The sequence below is a fragment of the Pleurodeles waltl genome, chromosome 1_2 (assembly GCF_031143425.1).
Source record: "Pleurodeles waltl isolate 20211129_DDA chromosome 1_2, aPleWal1.hap1.20221129, whole genome shotgun sequence".
Classification (NCBI taxonomy): domain Eukaryota; kingdom Metazoa; phylum Chordata; class Amphibia; order Caudata; family Salamandridae; genus Pleurodeles; species Pleurodeles waltl.
In genome coordinates this window covers 1,351,348,765-1,351,370,144 of record NC_090437.1, presented here as the reverse complement: position 1 = coordinate 1,351,370,144, position 21,380 = coordinate 1,351,348,765, and the positions used below count along the sequence as shown (strand labels likewise).

The following is a 21,380-nucleotide window of genomic DNA, read 5'->3' as shown; positions in this document are numbered from 1 at the left end:
ACCACCCTTCTCCAGCTAAAAGTCCCACCCACTTCTATGGGCACAAAAGCCACAGGCCTATCAGTGACCCTGTCCAGGCTAACTCTTACTCTGGCAGTCTCACCTGGGATGTACTGGTTTGAGAACACCAGCCTGTCATGCACAATGGTGTGACTGGCACAAGTGTCTCTCAGGGCAGTGGCTGGGATTCCATTCACCAGTAGGTGGTGGAAGTGTCTACTTCCCTCTGGAATCTCCAACTCACCTGTTGGGCCCTTTTTCCAGTTGAAGGCTATGAAGACCTCCTCATCTGAGGAGTCATCCCCAATGGCTACACTGGTTACCCCTGGGATTTTGCTAGGGGGTTTGTTTTTGGGACAAGAAGTGTCCTTGGTGTGGTGCCCTGTCTGTCTACAGTTATGGCACCATGCCTTAGTGGCATCCCAGTTCTTACCCTGGTACCCACCTTTGTTTTGGGTTGTGTCTTGGGGCCCACCCACCTGTTCTGGTTTTTGGGGGCCTACAGAGGACTCTTTTTCTTTGTTTCTAGTGTCACCCACTTTCTCCTGGGGAGTCTTTGTAACCCCTTTCTTTTGGTCACCCCCAGTGGAAGTTTTGGTTACCCTAGTCTTGACCCAATGGTCCGCCTTCTTTCCCAATTCTTGGGGAGAAATTGGTCCTAGGTCTACCAGATACTGATGCAACTTTTCATTGAAGCAGTTACTTAAAATGTGTTCTTTCATAAACAAATTATAAAGCCCAACATAGTCATGCACTTCATTTCCAGTTACCCAACCATCCAGTGTTTTCACTGAGTAGTCTACAAAATCAACCCAGGTCTGGCTCGAGGATTTTTGAGCCCCCCTGAATCTAATTCTATACTCCTCAGTGGAGAATCCAAAGCCCTCAATCAGGGTACCCTTCATGAGGTCATAAGATTCTGCATCTTTTCCAGAGAGTGTGAGGAGTCTATCACTACACTTTCCAGTGAACATTTCCCAAAGGAGAGCACCCCAGTTAGATCTGTTTACTTTTCTGGTTGCACAAGCCCTCTCAAAAGCTGTGAACCATTTGGTGATGTCATCACCATCTTCATATTTTGTTACAATCCCTTTGGGGATTTTTTAGGATGTCAGTATTCTCTCTGACCCTATTTATGTTGCTGCCACCATTGATGGGTCCTAGGCCCATCTCTTGTCTTTCCCTTTCTATGGCTAAGATCTGTCTTTCCAAAGCCAATCTTTTGGTCATCCTGGCTAACTGGATGTCCTCTTCACTGGAGTTATCCTCAGTGATTTCAGAGAGGCTGGACCCTCCTGTGAGGGAACCAGCATCCCTGACTATTATTTTTGGAGTCAGGGCTTGAGAAGCCCTGTCCTCCCTAGATAGGACTGGTAGGGGGGAATCCTCCTCCAATTCACTATCCTCATCCTCTGTGTTGCCATCTACAGAGGGGTTGGCTCTTTCATACTCTGCCAACAGCTCCTGGAGCTGTAGTTTGGTAGGTCTGGAGCCCATTGTTATTTTCTTTATTTTACAGAGTGACCTTAGCTCTCTCATCTGTAGATGGAGGTAAGGTGTGGTGTCGAGTTCCACCACATTCATATCTGTACTAGACATTATGTTTCTAAAAGTTGGAATACTTTTTAAGAATCTAAAACTAGTTCTAGAATCTAATTCAAACTTTTACCAAACTTTTAAACTCTAAAAGAAATGCTAACAGGGACTAACACAAGGCCCTAGCAGGACTTTAAAGAATTTAGAAAAATTTCAAATTGAAAAAAATCAATTTCTAATGACAATTTTTGGAATTTGTCGTGTGATCAGGTATTGGCTGAGTAGTCCAGTAAATGCAAAGTCTTGTACCCCACCGCTGATCCACCAATGTAGGAAGTTGGCTCTGTATGTGCTTTTTCAAAGTAAGGAATAGCATGCACAGAGTCCAAGGGTTCCCCTTAGAGGTAAGATAGTGGCAAAAAGAGATAATACTAATGCTCTATTTTGTGGTAGTGTGGTCGAGCAGTAGGCTTATCCAAGGAGTAGTGTTAAGCATTTGTTGTACATACACATAGACAATAAATGAGGTACACACACTCAGAGACAAATCCAGCCAATAGGTTTTGTTATAGAAAAATATATTTTCTTAGTTTATTTTAAGAACCACAGGTTCAAATGTTACATGTAATATCTCATTTGAAAGGTATTGCAGGTAAGTACTCTAGGAACTTTGAATCATTACTTTAGCATGTATACTTTTTACATAAAACACAATAAGCTGTTTTAAAAGTGGACACAGTGCAATTTTCACAGTTCCTGGGGGAGGTAAAGTTTTGTTAGATTTCACAGGTAAGTAAGTCACTTACAGGTTTCAGTTTTTGGTCCAAGGTAGCCCACCGTTGGGGGTTCAGAGCAACCCCAAAGTTATCACACCAGCAGCTCAGGGCCGGTCAGGTGCAAAGGTCAAAGAGGTGCCCAAAACACATAGGCTATAATGGAGAGAAGGGGGTGCCCCGGTTCCAGTCTGCCAGCAGGTAAGTACCGGCGTCTTCGGAGGGCAGACCTGGGGGGTTTTGTAGGGCACCGGGGGGGACACGAGTCAGCACAGAAAGTACACCCTCAGCAGCACGGGGCGGCCGGGTGCAGTGTGCAAACACGCGTCGGGTTCCCAATGGTTTTCAATGAGAGATCAAGGGATCTCTTCAGCGTTGCAGGCAGGCAAGGGGGGGGCTCCTCGGGGTAGCCACCACCTGGGCAAGGGAGAGGGCCTCCTGGGGGTCACTCCTGCATAGAAGTTCCGTTCCTTCAGGTGCTGGGGGCTGCGGGCGCAGGGTCTTTTCCAGCCGTCGGGAAATGGAGTTCAGACAGTCGCGGTCAGGGGGAGCCTGGGGATTCCCTCTGCAGGCGTCGCTGTGGGGGCTCAGGGGGGACAACTTTGGTTACTCACAGTCGTAGAGTCGCCGGAGGGTCCTCCCTGAGCTGTTTGTTCTCCACCAGTCGAGTCGGGGTCGCCGGGTGCAGTGTTGCAAGTCTCACGCTTCTTGCGGGGAGTTGCAGGGGTCTTTAAATCTGCTCCTCTGTAACAAAGTTGCAGTTCTTTTGGAGCAGGGCCGCTGTCCTCGGGAGTTTCTTGTCTTTCTCGAAGCAGGGCAGTCCTCAGAGGATTCAGAGGTCGCTGGTCCCTTGGAAAGCGTCGCTGGAGCAGGTTTCTTTGGAAGGCAGGAGACAGGCCGGTAAGTCTGGGGCCAAGGCAGTTGGTGTCTTCTGTTCTTCCTCTGCAGGGGTTTTTCAGCTCAGCAGTCCTTCTTCTTGTAGTTGCAGGAATCTAAATTCTTAGGTTCAGGGGAGCCCTTAAATACTAAATTTAAGGGCGTGTTTAGGTCTGGGGGGTTAGTAGCCAATGGCTACTAGCCCTGAGGGTGAGTACACCCTCTTTGTGCCTCCTCCCAAGGGGAGGGGGGTCACATCCCTAATCCTATTGGGGGAATCCTCCTTCTACAAGATGGAGGATTTCTAAAAGTCAGAGTCACCTCAGCTCAGGACACCTTAGGGGCTGTCCTGACTGGCCAGTGACTCCTCCTTGTTTTTCTCATTATCTCTCCTGGACTTGCTGCCAAAAGTGGGGGCTGGGTCCAGGGGGCGGGCATCTCCACTAGCTGGAGTGCCCTGGGGCATTGTAACACGAAGCTTGAGCCTTTGAAGCTCACTGCTAGGTGTTACAGTTCCTGCAGGGGGGAGGTGTGAAGCACCTCCACCCAGAGCAGGCTTTGTTTCTGTCCTCAGAGAGCACAAAGGCTCTCACCGCATGAGGTCAGAAACTCGTCTCAGCAGCAGGCTGGCACAGACCAGTCAGTCCTGCACTGAACAATTGGGTAAAATACAGGGGGTATCTCTAAGATGCCCTCTGTGTGCATTTTTTAATAAATCCAACACTGGCATCAGTGTGGGTTTATTATTCTGAGAAGTTTGATACCAAACTTCCCAGTATTCAGTGTAGCCATTATGGAGCTGTGGAGTTCGTTTTTGACAGACTCCCAGCCCATATACTCTTATGGCTACCCTGCACTTACAACGTCTAAGGTTTTGCTTAGACACTGTAGGGGCATAGTGCTCATGCACATATGCCCTCACCTGTGGTATAGTGCACCCTGCCTTAGGGCTGTAAGGCCTGCTAGAGGGGTGACTTACCTATGCCACAGGCAGTGTGAGGTTGGCATGGCACCCTGAGGGGAGTGCCATGTCGACTTAGTCATTTTCTCCCCACCAGCACACACAAGCTGGCAAGCAGTGTGTCTGTGCTGAGTGAGGGGTCCCTAGGGTGGCATAAGACATGCTGCAGCCCTTAGAGACCTTCCCTGGCATCAGGGCCCTTGGTACCAGGGGTACCAGTTACAAGGTACTTACCTGGATGCCAGGGTGTGCCAATTGTGGAAACAATGGTACATTTTAAGTGAAAGAACACTGGTGGTGGGGCCTGGTTAGCAGGGTCCCAGCACACTTCTCAGTCAAGTCAGCATCAGTATCAGGCAAAAAGTGGGGGGGTAACTGTAACAGGGAGCCATTTCTTTACAGTAGGTTTCAAGGGGGCACCTCTAAGGTGCCCTCTAAGTGCATGTATTAATAAATCCATCACTGGATTCAGTGAAGGTTTATTAATACGAGATTTTTGATACCAAACATACCTATTGTCAGTGAAGCCATCATGTAGCTGGGGAACTCGTAATGACCATTGTCCAGCACATGTACTTAAAATGGCTTCTCTGTTCACTTACTATGTCTGAGAATCGAAAACAGGCGTAGCAGGATAATATCTGCTCATGCAGGTATGACCTCGCATGTATCAGAATGCACCCTGCCTTTGGGACTGGAAGGCCTGCTACAGGGGTGACTTACAAATATCGCATGGTATGTGCAGGGGAGAGGACACGCAGGCTGTGTGCCACATTGTGTTTTCATTTTAGTTCTGCACCAAGACACGCAGTCTGCGAAGGCAGCACTGTCTGCACTTAGGTGGGAGGGTCCTGAGGGTGGCACAATTCGTGCTGCAGCCCTCAGGGGCCTTCCTATAGTACCCCATGCAGTAGGTGCCAGGGGTGCTATTTATTAGGTTTGCCAATTGGGAAAAACGACTGTGCAGTTTTAGGGAATGAGATCTGACACTGGGAACCTGTTTAGCGGGGTGACCATGTCAAAAGAGGCACTTTCCTACACTTTTGTACACATGGCAAAAAGTGTGGGGATGACAAAGCAATGAATGTACATGCGGCATATCTACCAGTTAAAAATAAACATGCACAACACATTAACTTGCACATACCAACAAGAACTCAAAGCTGCTTCAGGTCAATGAGAAAAACCCATATTATCCCAGTTCTGTCTGACCGCTGTAATTTGGCTCCATGGAGAAGAGGCTGTTCAGAAGAATGATCTCTCCCGGAGCTCAGTAGCTACTGATATGTGCTTATGATCTGCCCTCCACGCCAGCTCTCCTGCCAGGCGCACCACCCTTTCCCCAGTGAATTCAGAATGGGTACTCTCACTTAGCGCCTCGAAACCCTCATGTGTGATTGATTGACTGATTGATTTATTGACTCTGGCCTTCAAATCTGACCGGGAGGATGATGCAGCAAGCCACTCCGTGCTGTCCGTTGCCAAAAACGTCACCTCCTGTCAGCAGAGACCAGACCTCTGGTGCTTGGCCAGCGAGTGCCCTGGTGGCAAACCATGAAAATGACAGTCCAGGGTAGCTCTTTTCTTTGAAAAAGACAAGTACTTTCCTACACCAAACTGCTCAATACTACACACTGAAATCAGCTGAGATGACCGACTTGTGGGTGCAAGTCCTGTGAGGGTTAAAGTGGGGTCCCAGTTTAGGCAAGCTCCTCACCCTCACCCTCTCTGTCCTCACTGTCTCCCTCATGCTTGGGGTTCAGAGTCACTTGTGGTGCAGTCTCTAGATTCAGGTGCAGCACTCCCACCCCCACCTCTCAGCTGGACCCCACAGGGCCTTCCCACAAGTCGGGGGACCAGTATGCTCAGCATGCGGTGCCCCTGCTGCAGATGAATGCCGGCCACACAGCTCGTTTCTGGAGGATCCTGGCCAGAGCAGGTCCTTCTAGGGTCGTCCTTCTTCTGGGCTGCGCCTAGTTGGTCAGCAGTGGGGGGCTAGTTCTGTCCCTCTGGTGAGGCTGTCCAAGCTGGTCCCTCGTGGGGGGAGTAGACTGGCAGTTCCCCGCACCAGGAGTGGGGCTCTGACGGAGAAGGCACTTCTTGTAGCTATACTGGGGCATGTTGGCAGTAGTCTAATCAGACACAGAGCACCATGCCTGGTAGGGATGCCTTGGTGGAGATTGCTTTGATCTTCAGAGTAGCGCTACCACCTGGGCACTGTGGGTGCAGTAGAGGGGCACTACCCACTGGAAGGATATGAGCTGCTATAGCAGGCTGGCAGTCTTTATATCTAAGCTGTCAGAACCACCCAGCACAGCACCAGGTCAGGAGTGCTTCAGTCCCACTGACTGGGGTCACTGCAGCAAAGCAGACATCTATACTATCTGTAGTCAAGGCGGCCCACTGGACACACCTGACGCAAGTGGCTTGGCCTCGACATGACAGCCTAGACTCTCTAAAACATTGAAAACATCCACATTCTGAGCCTTTATCATAAATGGGGCGAAGGACATTGGGGGTTAATAACAGTATACACCACAGCATTGGTACCCAGTGATCACCAGAAGTCATGTGCAGTGTAATAGGGTGAAGAGGCAGACAGAAGAGAAGCTAGTCATTCTAAGGAACCCTGGCCTCATCATTTCTGGCTACACTTTCTTGAGTGTGGGCTGCAGCCATGTGCAGTGAATGTGTGGCTGTGGTCCCATGTATTGAGTGGGGTGCCATGGTTCCATGCAGTGAACATGGGGCACGCTCCCATGCAGTGAGTGTACGGCTGCAGCCACATGCATTGAATGTGGAGCCGCGGTCCCATGCAGTAAGTGTGGGGCTGCTGTCCCATGCATCAAGTGTGGAGCCATGACAACAAGCATGGAGTGTAGGGCTGCAGCCACATGCATTGAGTGACAGCCACTGTCCCATGCAGTGATTGTGAGCTAATGGCTTCATGCAGTGAGGGTGAGGAAGTAATTCCATGAACTGAGCTTTGGGCCTTAGTCACATGCATTGAGTGTAGGGCCGCAGATCAGCCAGGGTATCACCTTTCAAAGTTATTTTTGTACAGATGGTCTAATATGTTTACATTTCTCCAGTGGATCAGGTTGGACAGACAAAGTTAAGAATCGTGTGAGAGGAAAAGAAGAATTATACAAGGGACAATTCAGCTTGGTAGCTGCTGACGGGTCTGTGATTCCAGACCAGTCTGAAGTGGGGAACTCCCTCTACCACGCTCTGACACTGGCCAAAGGGATCCAGGCAGACCAGGATATCACAAAGGCAGCTGGAGATTTCAAGCTGAGGGTTCACAAGGAGGTAATGTAACTTCAAAAAGTGTTTACTACTATTGACTCATCTTCCTGGGAACATGATTCAGTTGTGGTCTCAGAGTTTTAAGTCTTTGACCACTTGCTTCCATGTCAGTGTGTAATTAACCATTCCATTAGTGGACTTTGTGGCCTCACCATCTCCCGAATGTGTATAGCCAATGTCACTGTGCTTGAGGTTCTCTTACAGACAGAGCACTTGACCCTTCTGATGTCAGAGTGTGAGGGAGCCTGGGGGAAGGTAAGGTACTCCCAGCCTCTATAAGCACCACATTCTTCTTTCAGATGTACCTGTGTAAGGCAGTCTATTATTGGGTAGTCTATAGAAGCACTGTGCCCCTTTGTGGAGTGTCACAAGTCCTTGGACTTTGGTGTCAACCAGACTTCCTGCTGAATTAATCCTCCTTACCATAACACATTTAGATTCATTATTTTAGGTAGTTTAGGTAAGATTTAGATGCCCGTCATCTTCTATGCATACCCATTAGATCTTCTGATGCCAGGGATGAGACATCTTTCTGCAAGAGGAGTTTGGGGGGCTAGCCTCCCTCTCTTGTAACCTCCTTTGTTGATCTAGTTCTCTCGTCACTTCTTCTGTTGACCCAGCCCCCCTCTCCTGCCATGCCTTCTGTTGATCTAGCCTTGTCTCTCCTGTCTTCTTCTGTGGACCAAGTCCGTTTATCCTACTGTATCTTCTGTTGACCCAGACTCCTCCTCTCCTTTCCTTCTCTGTTGACCCAGGTCAGATCTCCTATTGCCTCAGTCCTTTTTTGTTCCTTTGCCTCCTAAAGTTTTACTTTGCATTTCTTCTTCAGTAGGCTTGTTCTCTCAGCTTGGAGAGCACTTCCTACCAGTCTCTATAGATCTAGGTACATCATTCTCGTTCCTTTAGTCCGGGAACCCTGAGTGACCCCAGACTCCTTGGATTGGGGAACATGTGGCTGAGTCTTCAGATGTCCCAGGTCTGGGTTAAAGTGGTAGAAGAATACAATTCCAGAGTAGGTTCTCCAAGCATTTAAGTCTGGCTGTAATGAATGGTTGATGCACCTGAGAAATGAGGCTCTTACTGTGCTGGAGGTACAGCACTATCAACAAGCCTCTAAAGCATGGGCGTGACACATTCTCACTGTCTTCCCTTACCCTGCACTCATGAGAGAGCCCTATACATTGATGCCCTCAGTAAGCTTAGGATCAGAGATTGAAGCCGTATATCTACACTCACCTGCAGACCCTGCCTCCGACAGGTCCTTTGGGTCACATTGTTACATTTGGGTATTTCTTCTGAAGATCTGGCGGAGGCCCAGGTCTACATCTCCTTTGACTCCTGTTTCCTATTTGTTCCACCTTGTGGCAGGTGTCTGAGAACCTGGATCGTTATGGACGCTTGGTGAAGCAGCAGCTGGACTTTGAGAAGCTCTACACCACCGCAGGAAGGTTCACAGTCCAGGCAGCAAGCGCACCTGCCTGGGGCATGGAGGACGGCAACAAACAAGGCTCCATCGTTAGTGAAATAGAGACTATCTACATACCACGAGACAAGAACAAAGGCTGCCTGAGCAGGATGAGCTCAGAAGAACAAGACATGGTGTTGATGCACATGCTGGGCAGAGCTGATGAATATTCTAGGTGGGTGATGAAAGAATGATTCATTAAACAGATCATACATAGAACATAGAGAGCATGTGTGTGACTTTTCGCATGTGTAGCGTTTTACTTGGCAGTGAAAATAACCCTTCCATGTCTTGAGAGAGTCGATGTGAGATTACAGGTATCTCTTCTAACATCACCATCTGAAAGTCATTCAATATGTGGATTTAGGCTGCAGGCTTTCAAATATTCAATCAATCAAGTCTTAAGTAGCACAGATTTTCATCCAGGGGGCTTTCCAGGCACTGTAGGGGTAGGACAGGCAAGTGCCGGGGATCTTGGTTGAACAGCGAGGACTTCAGCTGTTTGCTGAACTCTTGCAGAGAAGGGCAGGTTTGTAAGTGGAGGGGTAGGTTGTTCCAGGCCATGAGTGCAATGTGGGAGAAAGGTGACCCGAGCCAGGGTGAGGGAGGAGGAGCAGAGTTCTCTCATAGGTTGGTGGAAGTGGAGGCGGTTGTTGAGATAGGCGGGACCTGAGTCGTGGAGGGCCTTATAGGTGTGGGTGACGCGCTTCAAGAGATCTTTCTGCTGGACGGGGAGCCAGTGGAGCGCTCTGAGGTGAGGGGTCATGCCGACTCTTCTGGGGAGCTCGATGATGAGTCTGGTGGCTGTGTTCTGAGCAGTCTGGAGGTGGTTTAGGAGACGATTCGAAGCTCCAGCATAGAGGGAGTTGCCGTAGTCGAGTCGGCTTGTGGTGAGGGCTTGTGTGGTTCTTTTCCTGGCTGATTGCGTGATCCATCCGAATATCTTGCTCAGCATGCGGAGTATGTTGAAGCAAGAAGCTGAGACTGTGTTTATTTGTTTCATGGTGAGTTGGGTGTCAAGGATGATTCCTAGGTTACATGCTTGGTTGGTGGGTGTGGGGCCGAGGGTGGGTAGCTACTGTGACTCATTCCAGGGTGAGGGCCTGTTTCTGACGATAAGAACTTATGTCTTGTCTGAGCTTAGATTGAGGCAGTTGGTCCTCATCCGTGTGGCGATGTCGGTCATGATGTTGTGGAAGTTTGTCTTAGAGGTGGGGGTGTCATCTGCAAGGGATAGGACCAGGTGGGTGTCGCCGGCGCAGGAGATGATGTTGATTTTTTATTGATTGATATTGATTATTTTAAGACAGCAATGTAGTTTTGTATGACTGTGGTCAATTTGTATACTAGATTTTTATTGCGCAGTTTGTATATGGTCCTTGAGGGGAGGTATTTTTATTCCAAGAGGAATTCTCAGTGTGGGGTGAAGCAAAGAGCTAGTGCCAGAAGGTTGAGGGCTGCATCTAGGCCATATTTAGGAACTGAGTCACCTGGAAAACGTGGGAGCTTTCAGCCCAGCTGGCCAGAAGCTGCCTGCAGTGTCCAAACCCTGTCCAGACCATCACATACCAGAACATCAGTTCATTTTCACTGGTAACCAGTAACATGGAGCTTCTCACTGCAGCTGTTCATGACGTGAGGTCCTGACTCTGGCCACAAAGAGACCTCTAAGAGTGTTTACCTTCCTGCCCAGCCCCATCAGCCTTCGATGTACTCAGAGGGACAGTGGATGTGCCGGTCTGTAGTCTTCACAATTCAATGATCTGCAACTCCTTCTCTTCCTCTTCAATTAGATCAAGTAACAAAGTAACTCAGTGTCCACAGCTGAGGCGAAGAGACGATGAGACTTCCAGTCACCTTGGCCATCATTGGACAGTCCCTCCTCTGGCTCCATTAGACAACATCCCACACACCTCCCTTCTTAATAAAGAAACATCCTGAGGTTTTAAGCAAATTATTTAATCTCCCCGTGCCTACAAAAATGGGTCCTTCTGTAATGTAACCGGTGTTCGTGTAAAGTGCTAAATACCTTTGATTCCAGTTCACTCCATATAAAAACTGCAAGAAATAGCAATTGATTTAATATATTGATGCAAAAATCCCTTTTTAAATCAGCCCCCTAGTTGCCTGAATGCATGAACGCCTCGCCTAACTCCCACAAGCCCTTTCCACACCATCAGTCAATGTAAGTTGGGGTCCTCCCACAAGTCGGGTAAATCGGGAGTCCTCCCGTGCTGGACCTGGTGAAATCACATTTCCACCTGAAATTCAACAACATTCAGAAGAACATGAATATCTTTCGCCCCACAGCCCAAACATATAAATCCTGCTCAAGAAAGCTCCTCATGGATTGTTGCTTAGTCTTAAAACAGCCATAACCTTTGGATCTTCATGTGACATCTAATCAGGGAATCTTGCCCCATTCCTCCATCAGTGGATTAATACCTCTTTCTTCTTGCACTGTTTCAGATGCTCCAAACAGGTTGTGGTAACTCCTGCAAACATTAGGCAGATTTCAATCTAACCTTGCCACCAGGGTGATGGAGCCTGTTGCTACACTCCGGCTTGAATATTGGATTGGGACAAATGATTAGTTCAACTCCTGTCAGTCTGGGTTTGTTGTTAGGAGCTCTGATGTGGCAGACCAAGTGACTGTTCAGATGATGTAGCCGTCTGAGGGATGTAATATTAGATCCGTCATAGACGGTGACATCACTAGATCTACCAGGATGAGGTTCAGCCTGATCTCTTCCACTGCCAAGTTGGTTCAACCCAAACTTCTGACCTGGAGTGGCATGTTCCATGGAGGTCAGCCATGCTTCCCCTGGAACTTAACTTCCAGTTCCAACTTCTGATGCCCCTGCTCTTGTACTCCCAAAGTATTTCCCTCAGCAGATTCCTTCCAGTTTCTGTTTAGAGTTGGTTGCATGTTACCCATCACATGCCCACATTTCTTATTCTGCCTTTGAGGCCACTCTCTGCTGGATGAATACAGTTACTCCAGTAAATCTCACCAAATCTGAAGCTTTTCCTACACGCTGGGATCCCACCCATTGCTCCAGCTTCCCTCTGTCTGGAAGTGTGCTACTCCAGTTGTTGCACTGAGAAATGTGGGACACCCGCTCTAAACTACCATTTAAACCCAGGATTGCTGCGGAGCCCAAGACCGGCTTTTTCCTGCTGTGATTCTACCTGGCATTTGAATCCAGGATATCAGGGTGCCCAAGACGTGCCTTCTCCTATTTGCTTTTGAATATTAATGTCCTAATTGGCGTTCAGTCTAGACAAAACCTTAGTGGGCTCTTTCTGGCTCTTCTTGCTTAATCTATAGACTTCAGCATGTTCATAATACTAACGCATGAGTTCTCCCTGTCTTGTACCCAACATTAGAAGCCAGCAACGTCCAACAAGAGACCATTCAAACTCCAAGCACTGCCTTAAACAGCACCCATCCGCAACAGTGGACCCTAAATACCACCTGCAGTCAACTACACCATCCATGCCCACCAACCACTGAATAGGCCAGTCCACCACTTACCATGGCCCATGCTCCACACACCCAGCTTGACCCCAAACCTAAGAGAGCACACCTCCAGTCCAAAGACTAATACTGTAGGTGAAGACTCCAGGCTCTGCAATGAACCATTAACCTAAACCAAACCAGCCAACAGACCTGGTCAGTTTATTTCTAGTCCTCTCGAAGAGTAAACAGCTTTGACCACTTAAAGGCTGATGAGAAAGAGGACAGCTTTCTGCAACATCACTCATGCACATGTACATCTATCCACAAGTGCATGCACCGCTTCAGACATACCACCCTCAACTCACCAAACACAGGCATCAGCGGCTCTCACCAGAGACTCATGGTACCTGCGCCAAGTGGCACAAGAATCAGAGCCCCAAGACCCATGTTACCTGCGCTGAGAGGCACACGAATCAGAGCACAGAGACTCGTGGTACCTGTGCTGAATGGCACAACAATCAGAGCCTCCCACCAGATACTCATGGTACCTGCGCCAAGGGGCACAAGAATCAGAGCCCAGAGACTCATGGTACCTGCACTGAGGGGCACAAGAATCAGATCCTCCCACCAGAGACTCATGGTACCTGCGCTGAGTGGCACAAGAATCAGAGCCCAGAGACTCATGGTACCTATGCTGAGGGGCACAAGAATCAGAGACTCATGGTACCTGCGCTGATTGGCACAAGAATCAGAGTCCAGAGACTCCTGGTACCTGTGCTGAGGGTCACAAGAATCGGAGCCTCCCACCAGAGACTCATGGTACCTACGCTGAGGGGCACAAGAATCAGAGCCCAGAGAATCATGATACCTGTGCCAAGGGGCACAAGAATCAGAGCCCAGAGACTCATGATACCTGCGCTGAGAGGCACAAGAATCAGAGCCTCCTACCAGAGACTCCTGGTACCTGCGCTGAGGGGCACAAGAATCAGAGCCCAGAGACTGATGGTACCTCCTCTGAGTGGCACAATAATCAGAGCCCAGGAACTCATGGCACCTGCACTGAGTGGCACAAGAATCAGAGCCTCCCACCAGAGACTCATGGCACCTGTGCTGAGGGGCACAAGAATCAGAACCCAGAGACTCATCGTACCTGCTCTGAGTGGCACCAGACACAACCTTATATTCCCATTGTTCACCCAACCACCACTCTACTCCTTGACATGAATCCACTGCCAGGTATCTGTTCCTGAAAATAAAACAACGAACAAATACTTTAGAAGATTCCACCGTGTGCCACGCTGCTGTCCTACAACCCTGCCAACCCTGACTGAGGAAGAAAGAACCAAACTAACATTCCTGCAGGAAGACTTGCAAAGCTACTGCACACAGGGTGAGGTGGGTACCAATGTGGTTGTGTCTGGATCCAAACCAGGAAGGAGTCTTGCCTATGACCAACCTTTGCAGCACAGCTAAGTCCATCCTCTGGCCTGATACTGAACCCCAGCTCAGTCACCTAGTTACAATTAAACCCATTTAACAAGGAAATCAGTTGCTAACACTCCACACGCCCACTCCCACTAGTACTCAGAGTTGCAAAGGGTAGTGCATGAGTAAATTAGACCAAATATGGACTGACTCCTACTGCGATACACCCAACTGAGGCAACCTAAAAGTACTTCTCTCCAGAATCCAACCATTGTTTGGAACAGAAATGTAGGGAGAATCTAGCATCAAGCACACCCCCTACTGGGCATAGTCTGCCCACGTACATCACAAGCCAGCAGATGGTCTCCACATCAGAGCAGGCGTGGTTCTGGAGAACCATGTAGTCTAAGACTGAAAGTTTCAACCAAGAGCTTGTCTCGCACCTTCATCCGATCAGGAACAGTCACTTGAACCCCTACGCTTGAACCTCATGGTCTTTAGGGGGCTGTCCGTCCTTACATAAAACACCAGTTGTTTGTCTCTCCAAACCCAGCGGCCATTCATTCTAAGTCCGGGTTCTAGACATTCGTCAGCACTGACAGTCCTGTGGAGACCTTTGTTACTCTCAGTGTGTGGGTGCTGCGCGGACTGTTTTCTCTTTGAGTAGAAAGTGTGAAGTTTTAGACCCACTCAGCAGCGTTACTATGGCTGCCTCCCGCCGTGGGTGACATATTTTTTAGGGTCGAGTCTGTGTCGCATGCGCATGTGTTTCACTTGCGAGACACTTTAGGAGTTAGAAAAGGGCTTGGAGTCCCGTTCACGTCAGTGTCTTTCATTGGTTCGTGGGCTTGCCTGTTAGAATCTGCTTGCTTTTATTAGTGGAAGGCATGCATACGTCATGCCTTTTTTGGTGGTTAGGCCTCCCCGAGCGCAGCGACCAAGTACTGTAAACATGCGAGGCTCGCTGTTTCCCATCCGGTTTGTGGACTACTTTGTATCTTTTGTTCGCAGCACGATCTCGCTTGGCAGAAGTCGAGCGCTTTGTATAACATTCACTGTGTTACATTGTTAATTGCACTTTAGCCGATAGGTTTAACTACGAGTGAACTGTAGCAGCGTGATCTCGCTTGGTAGAAGTCGAGCTCCTTGCATGACATCGACCCTGTTACATAGTTAATTGCACTTTTGTCGGTTACGTAGACAATTGCACTTTCGCGGGTTGGTTTCACCACGAGTGAACTGTAGCAGCGCGATCGCGCTGTTTTTGTCTGTTGCGTGTGTGCATTTTCTCATCTCTCCGTTTACTTGAACTCGCTTTGGTCGTGCGTATTTAGCAGCACATGGGACCCGTTTTGACCCATCACTAGTAATTTCCTGCTACCGCCGTTTAATCTTTTCTAGTTTATTTACTAGGAAATCACTTCCGCTCGTATTTATTGAGGGGAAATGCACACAATTATGTACCAGGTACTTTTGTTTCAGAACTGCTGTTACGTTTCCAAGCACTGTGCATGCTAGTTTAAAGGTAGTTATACATTCGGTTCAGTTCATGTACTTCGACAGGCTGCGTGTTTTATCGTCTGTATTGAAATCTGCGTTGTTCAACACCCGTTCGATGTGACAATGAGGGACATGTCCTGAATGTAGAGTGGCTGGCTTCGTGCATGCCTTGGTCCCTGCCAGGCTGGGTCCTCCTGGTGGTCCAGTGGTTGTTGAGCAGGCCTTGGGTTCACTGAAGGTGGACGGGAAAGCGTGTTGGAAGGCTCGCTCGGGTAGTATAGTGTTGGATTATACAATACCTTGTGTACCCCTTGCAGGGCCAAATTTGCTTTTTGGATTCTTGAGCAGGGAGCTACTTACTATGTGGAGTCAAGTTACTGTTGATGAGGCTGGTGTGCCCTGACTTTTCCTCATCTCCTTGGGTCGCTGTCCGGTTTTTGATTGAAGGTGTGTTGGTTGCAGGTATTGCTGCCTGGCGGAGCATTGGTTCTTGTGCTCGATGCTTTGAAAGTTGTGTAGACGCTTTGCAGAAGCAAATTGCTAATAGGGTTTTTCCCAGGCACTTCTTTTTATGTCTCGACTACAAACACTTTTTTTTTTGGGCAGACTTTTTGTTTTCAGTACATTACATTAGTTAAGAGTGATTGGATGGCTTTGTAATCTATCTCAGAAGCCCGATCTTGATTTGATAGCTTTCTCTCTTTGTTTGAGTTTGTCCCGCCCAGTCATATTTTCATCCCATTGTTCTGATTGGCTGAGTTCTTTCCTTACGCAGCACATTTGAAGGGACTCTTTTATTCTTTGGTGTCAAAGCTCCAAGGCTAGTACGTGTTCCTCTGCAATCTCTCCATTTTTTCTCTTTTCATTTCCACATGTTTTTTTCCCGCTCTCAGCTACTTCCCTCGTCTGCTGGCTCTGCGACTTTCATTTCATTATGTATTTCCCAGAGCGCGAGTGAGCTGTGAAGAGCGTTAGTTTCCCTAACCCCCCCCACACACATGCCACACCGAACTAAATCCTGTTTTTGCTGGCAGTGTGATCTATTTTTTTTTTAGGGTTGAGCCTGCGTTGCATGCGCTCGCGCATGCGTATCGCAGCAAGACGCTTTAGGGTTTAGAAAAGGGCTCGGAGCCCTGTCAACGTCACATCAGTGTCTTCCATTGGTTCGTGGTCTTGCCTATTAAAATCTGCTTGCTTTCATTAGTCGAAGGCACGCACACGTCATGCCTTTTCCGGTGGCTGGCCCTCCTTGAGCGCATCGACCAAGTACAGAAAACATGCGAGGCTCGTGGACTACTTTTTCTCTAATTTACTAGCGCAACTTCGCTTGGCAGAAGTCGAGCGCTTTACATAGATAAGTGCACTTTTTCGGCTTACGTACATAAATGCACTTTTGCCGATAGGTGAAAAGTCGGGTTAGGAGTTTACAACGCTATCAGCTCTAACATGAGCAAACGCGAGACCCGTTGCATTGCAAATGCTTGTTTTATTTATTGCTAAAAAAGCACAGACGCACGCTGCTTATTCACCACGCTTCTTCTTCCCCTCCGTGATAATTCCTGCCCTGCTCCCGTCCTGATGGACACGTTATATTTTTGAAGAATTGTTTATGTTTTGTCCCAGCAGTTGCACAGTTGTGTTGCACTGTTTGCTTTCTTTGTTGTGCTTTGCGCGTGCTGCTTTTAGGTCGAGCAGAGCAGCGCGCAAGCGCTGACCTGTTGTTCTGTATCTGGGCTTCTAAGCACGCGCGCCGCACGCCCATCACTATCCTCTTTTCTGGGCTTGTCCTGCAAATATCCTTTATCTTCGTTGGTGAACGCTTTAGGCTTGTTTAGTTGCCGCCTTGGACATCGCCCCCGTTACATGGATATTTGCACTTCTGCGGATACGTTTGGCTGTGAGTGAACCTCTTTTTCCTTTTGTCTGCTGATGCCGTGGCGCTTTGAATCGGCTCCCTTATGTGAAACTGTTTTAATTTTCATTTTCAGTTTGTGTGGCAAGAAAAGTCCGGTTAGAAGTTCAATAGCTCTAACTCGAGCAAATGCGAGAGCCCTTGCATTGCAAATGCTTGTTTTTATCCCGTCCCTGGTGTAACCTCGCGGATGCCGCAGAGGAGCCGAGATGCTTCTGTTTTACTGTTCAATCGATCTGCGAGTGACTCGGGGTGACGCTGGGATCCCCGGGATGTTTCCTCTTCTTGACCTCAGTGTTTCCGAGGCTCTCTCATTCTATAAGGTGAGGTGAAGTCTGCAATCAGAGACTGGAAACTGCTCGGTAATTAGAGGCTTCAGGACAAACTGTGGAGCCAGAGATCAGCGACCTTAGTCTGGGGGTGCTCCAGGAGCGGTGCAGAGACCGAGGCTTCAGTCTGGGAATGACCATCATTCCGTCGTCTAGGAGCGGTGCAGAGACCTAGGCTTCAGTCTGGGACTGACTATCATTCTGTCGTCCAGGAGCGGTGCAGAGACCTAGGCTTCAGTCTGGGACTGACCGTCATTCTGTCGTCCAGGAGCGGTGCAGAGACCTAGGCTTCAGTCGGGGAATGACCGTCATTCTGTCGTCCAGGAGCGGTGCAGAGACCTAGGCTTCAGTCTGGGACTGACTATCATTCTGTCGTCCAGGAGCGGTGCAGAGACCTAGGCTTTAGTCTGGGAATTACCATCATTCTGTCATCCAGGAGCGGTGCAGAGACGTAGGCTTCAGTCTGGGAATGACTATCATTCTGTGGTAGAGACGCAGACTTCAGTCTGGGAATGAATATCATTCTGTCGTCCAGGAGCGGTGCAGAGACCTAGGCTTCAGTCTGGGAATGACCGTCATTCTGTCGTCCAGGAGCGGTGCAGAGACCGAGGCTTCAGTCTGGGAATGACCGTCATTCCGTCGTCTAGGAGCGGTGCAGAGACCTAGGCTTCAGTCTGGGACTAACTATCATTCTGTCGTCCAGGAGCGGTGCAGAGACCTAGGCTTCAGTCTGGGAATGACCGTCATTCTGTCGTCCAGGAGCGGTGCAGAGACCTAGGCTTCAGTCGGGGAATGACCGTCATTCTGTCGTCCAGGAGCGGTGCAGAGACCTAGGCTTCAGTCTGGGACTGACTATCATTCTGTCGTCCAGGAGCGGTGCAGAGACCTAGGCTTTAGTCTGGGAATTACCATCATTCTGTCATCCAGGAGCGGTGCAGAGACGTAGGCTTCAGTCTGGGAATGACTATCATTCTGTGGTAGAGACGCAGACTTCAGTCTGGGAATGAATATCATTCTGTCGTCCAGGAGCGGTGCAGAGACCTAGGCTTCAGTCTGGGAATGACCGTCATTCTGTCGTCCAGGAGCGGTGCAGAGACCGAGGCTTCAGTCTGGGAATGACCATCATTCTGTCGTCCAGGAGCGGTGCAGAGACATAGGCTTCACTCTGGGAATGACTATCATTCTGTCGTCCAGGAGCGGTGCAGAGACGTAGGCTTCAGTCTGGGAATGACTATCATTCTGTGGTAGAGACGCAGACTTCAGTCTGGGACTGAATATCATTCTGTCGCCTAGGAGCGGTGCAGATGTAGACTTCAGTCTGGGAATGACTATCATTCTGTCGTCCAGGAGCGGTGCAGAGACGTAGGCTTCAGTCTGGGAATGACCATCATTCTGTCGTCCAGGAGCGGTGCAGAGACATAGGCTTCAGTCTGGGAATGACTATCATTCTGTGGCAGAGACACAGACTTCAGTCTGGGAATGACTATCATTCTGTCGTCTAGGAGCAGTGCAGACGTAGACTTCAGTCTGGGAATGACTATCATTCTGTGGCAAGGGTGTGGCAGAGACGTAGGCTTCAGTCTGGGAATGCCCATCATTCTATCATCCAGGAGCGGTGCAGAGATGTAGACTTCGGTCTGGGAATGACCATCATTCTGTCATCCAGGAGCGGTGCAGAGACGTAGGCTTCAGTCTGGGAATGACCATCATTCTGTCGTCTAGGAGCAGTGCAGACGTAGACTTCAGTCTGGGGATGACTATCATTCTGTGGCAAGGGTGTGGCAGAGATGTAGGCTTCAGTCTGGGAATGACCATCATTCTATCATCCAGGAGCGGTGCAGAGATGTAGACTTCAGTCTGGGAATGACCATCATTCTGTCATCCAGGAGCGGTGCAGAGACGTAGGCTTCAGTCTGGGAATGGCTATCATTCTGTGGCAGGGGTGTGGCAGAGACGCAGACTTCAGTCTAGGACTGACCATCATTCTGTCATTCTCTAATTTACTAGCGCAACTTCGCTTGGCAGAAGTCGAGCGCTTTACATAGATAAGTGCACTTTTTCGGCTTACGTACATAAATGCACTTTTGCCGATAGGTGAAAAGTCGGGTTAGGAGTTTACAACGCTATCAGCTCTAACATGAGCAAACGCGAGACCCGTTGCATTGCAAATGCTTGTTTTATTTATTGCTAAAAAAGCACAGACGCACGCTGCTTATTCACCACGCTTCTTCTTCCCCTCCGTGATAATTCCTGCCCTGCTCCCGTCCTGATGGACACGTTATATTTTTGAAGAATTGTTTATGTTTTGTCCCAGCAGTTGCTCAGTTGTGTTGCACTGTTTGCTTTCTTTGTTGTGCTTTGCGCGTGCTGCTTTTAGGTCGAGCAGAGCAGCGCGCAAGCGCTGACCTGTTGTTCTGTATCTGGGCTTCTAAGCACGCGCGCCGCACGCCCATCACTATCCTCTTTTCTGGGCTTGTCCTGCAAATATCCTTTATCTTCGTTGGTGAACGCTTTAGGCTTGTTTAGTTGCCGCCTTGGACATCGCCCCCGTTACATGGATATTTGCACTTCTGCGGATACGTTTGGCTGTGAGTGAACCTCTTTTTCCTTTTGTCTGCTGATGCCGTGGCGCTTTGAATCGGCTCCCTTATGTGAAACTGTTTTAATTTTCATTTTCAGTTTGTGTGGCAAGAAAAGTCCGGTTAGAAGTTCAATAGCTCTAACTCGAGCAAATGCGAGAGCCCTTGCATTGCAAATGCTTGTTTTTATCCCGTCCCTGGTGTAAGCTCGCGGATGCCGCAGAGGAGCCGAGATGCTTCTGTTTTACTGTTCAATCGATCTGCGAGTGACTCGGGGTGACGCTGGGATCCCCGGGATGTTTCCTCTTCTTGACCTCAGTGTTTCCGAGGCTCTCTCATTCTATAAGGTGAGGTGAAGTCTGCAATCAGAGACTGGAAACTGCTCGGTAATTAGAGGCTTCAGGACAAACTGTGGAGCCAGAGATCAGCGACCTTAGTCTGGGGGTGCTCCAGGAGCGGTGCAGAGACCGAGGCTTCAGTCTGGGAATGACCATCATTCCGTCGTCTAGGAGCGGTGCAGAGACCTAGGCTTCAGTCTGGGACTGACTATCATTCTGTCGTCCAGGAGCGGTGCAGAGACCTAGGCTTCAGTCTGGGACTGACCGTCATTCTGTCGTCCAGGAGCGGTGCAGAGACCTAGGCTTCAGTCGGGGAATGACCGTCATTCTGTCGTCCAGGAGCGGTGCAGAGACCTAGGCTTCAGTCTGGGACTGACTATCATTCTGTCGTCCAGGAGCGGTGCAGAGACCTAGGCTTTAGTCTGGGAATTACCATCATTCTGTCATCCAGGAGCGGTGCAGAGACGTAGGCTTCAGTCTGGGAATGACTATCATTCTGTGGTAGAGACGCAGACTTCAGTCTGGGAATGAATATCATTCTGTCGTCCAGGAGCGGTGCAGAGACCTAGGCTTCAGTCTGGGAATGACCGTCATTCTGTCGTCCAGGAGCGGTGCAGAGACCGAGGCTTCAGTCTGGGAATGACCGTCATTCCGTCGTCTAGGAGCGGTGCAGAGACCTAGGCTTCAGTCTGGGACTAACTATCATTCTGTCGTCCAGGAGCGGTGCAGAGACCTAGGCTTCAGTCTGGGAATGACCGTCATTCTGTCGTCCAGGAGCGGTGCAGAGACCTAGGCTTCAGTCGGGGAATGACCGTCATTCTGTCGTCCAGGAGCGGTGCAGAGACCTAGGCTTCAGTCTGGGACTGACTATCATTCTGTCGTCCAGGAGCGGTGCAGAGACCTAGGCTTTAGTC

General features: G+C 49.2%; 1 protein-coding gene across 1 annotated transcript in view; it reads left to right on the top strand.

Annotated features, from left to right (window-relative positions):
- The window catches only part of LOC138252844 (uncharacterized), a 261,104-nt gene that overhangs the window by 205,339 nt on the left and 34,385 nt on the right, over positions 1 to 21,380 (top strand). Inside the window, exons 6-7 of the mRNA XM_069205771.1 lie at positions 7,239 to 7,458; positions 8,824 to 9,095. Coding sequence (XP_069061872.1) covers positions 7,239 to 7,458; positions 8,824 to 9,095 — 492 coding nt within the window. The remainder of the gene's footprint in view (positions 1 to 7,238; positions 7,459 to 8,823; positions 9,096 to 21,380) is intronic.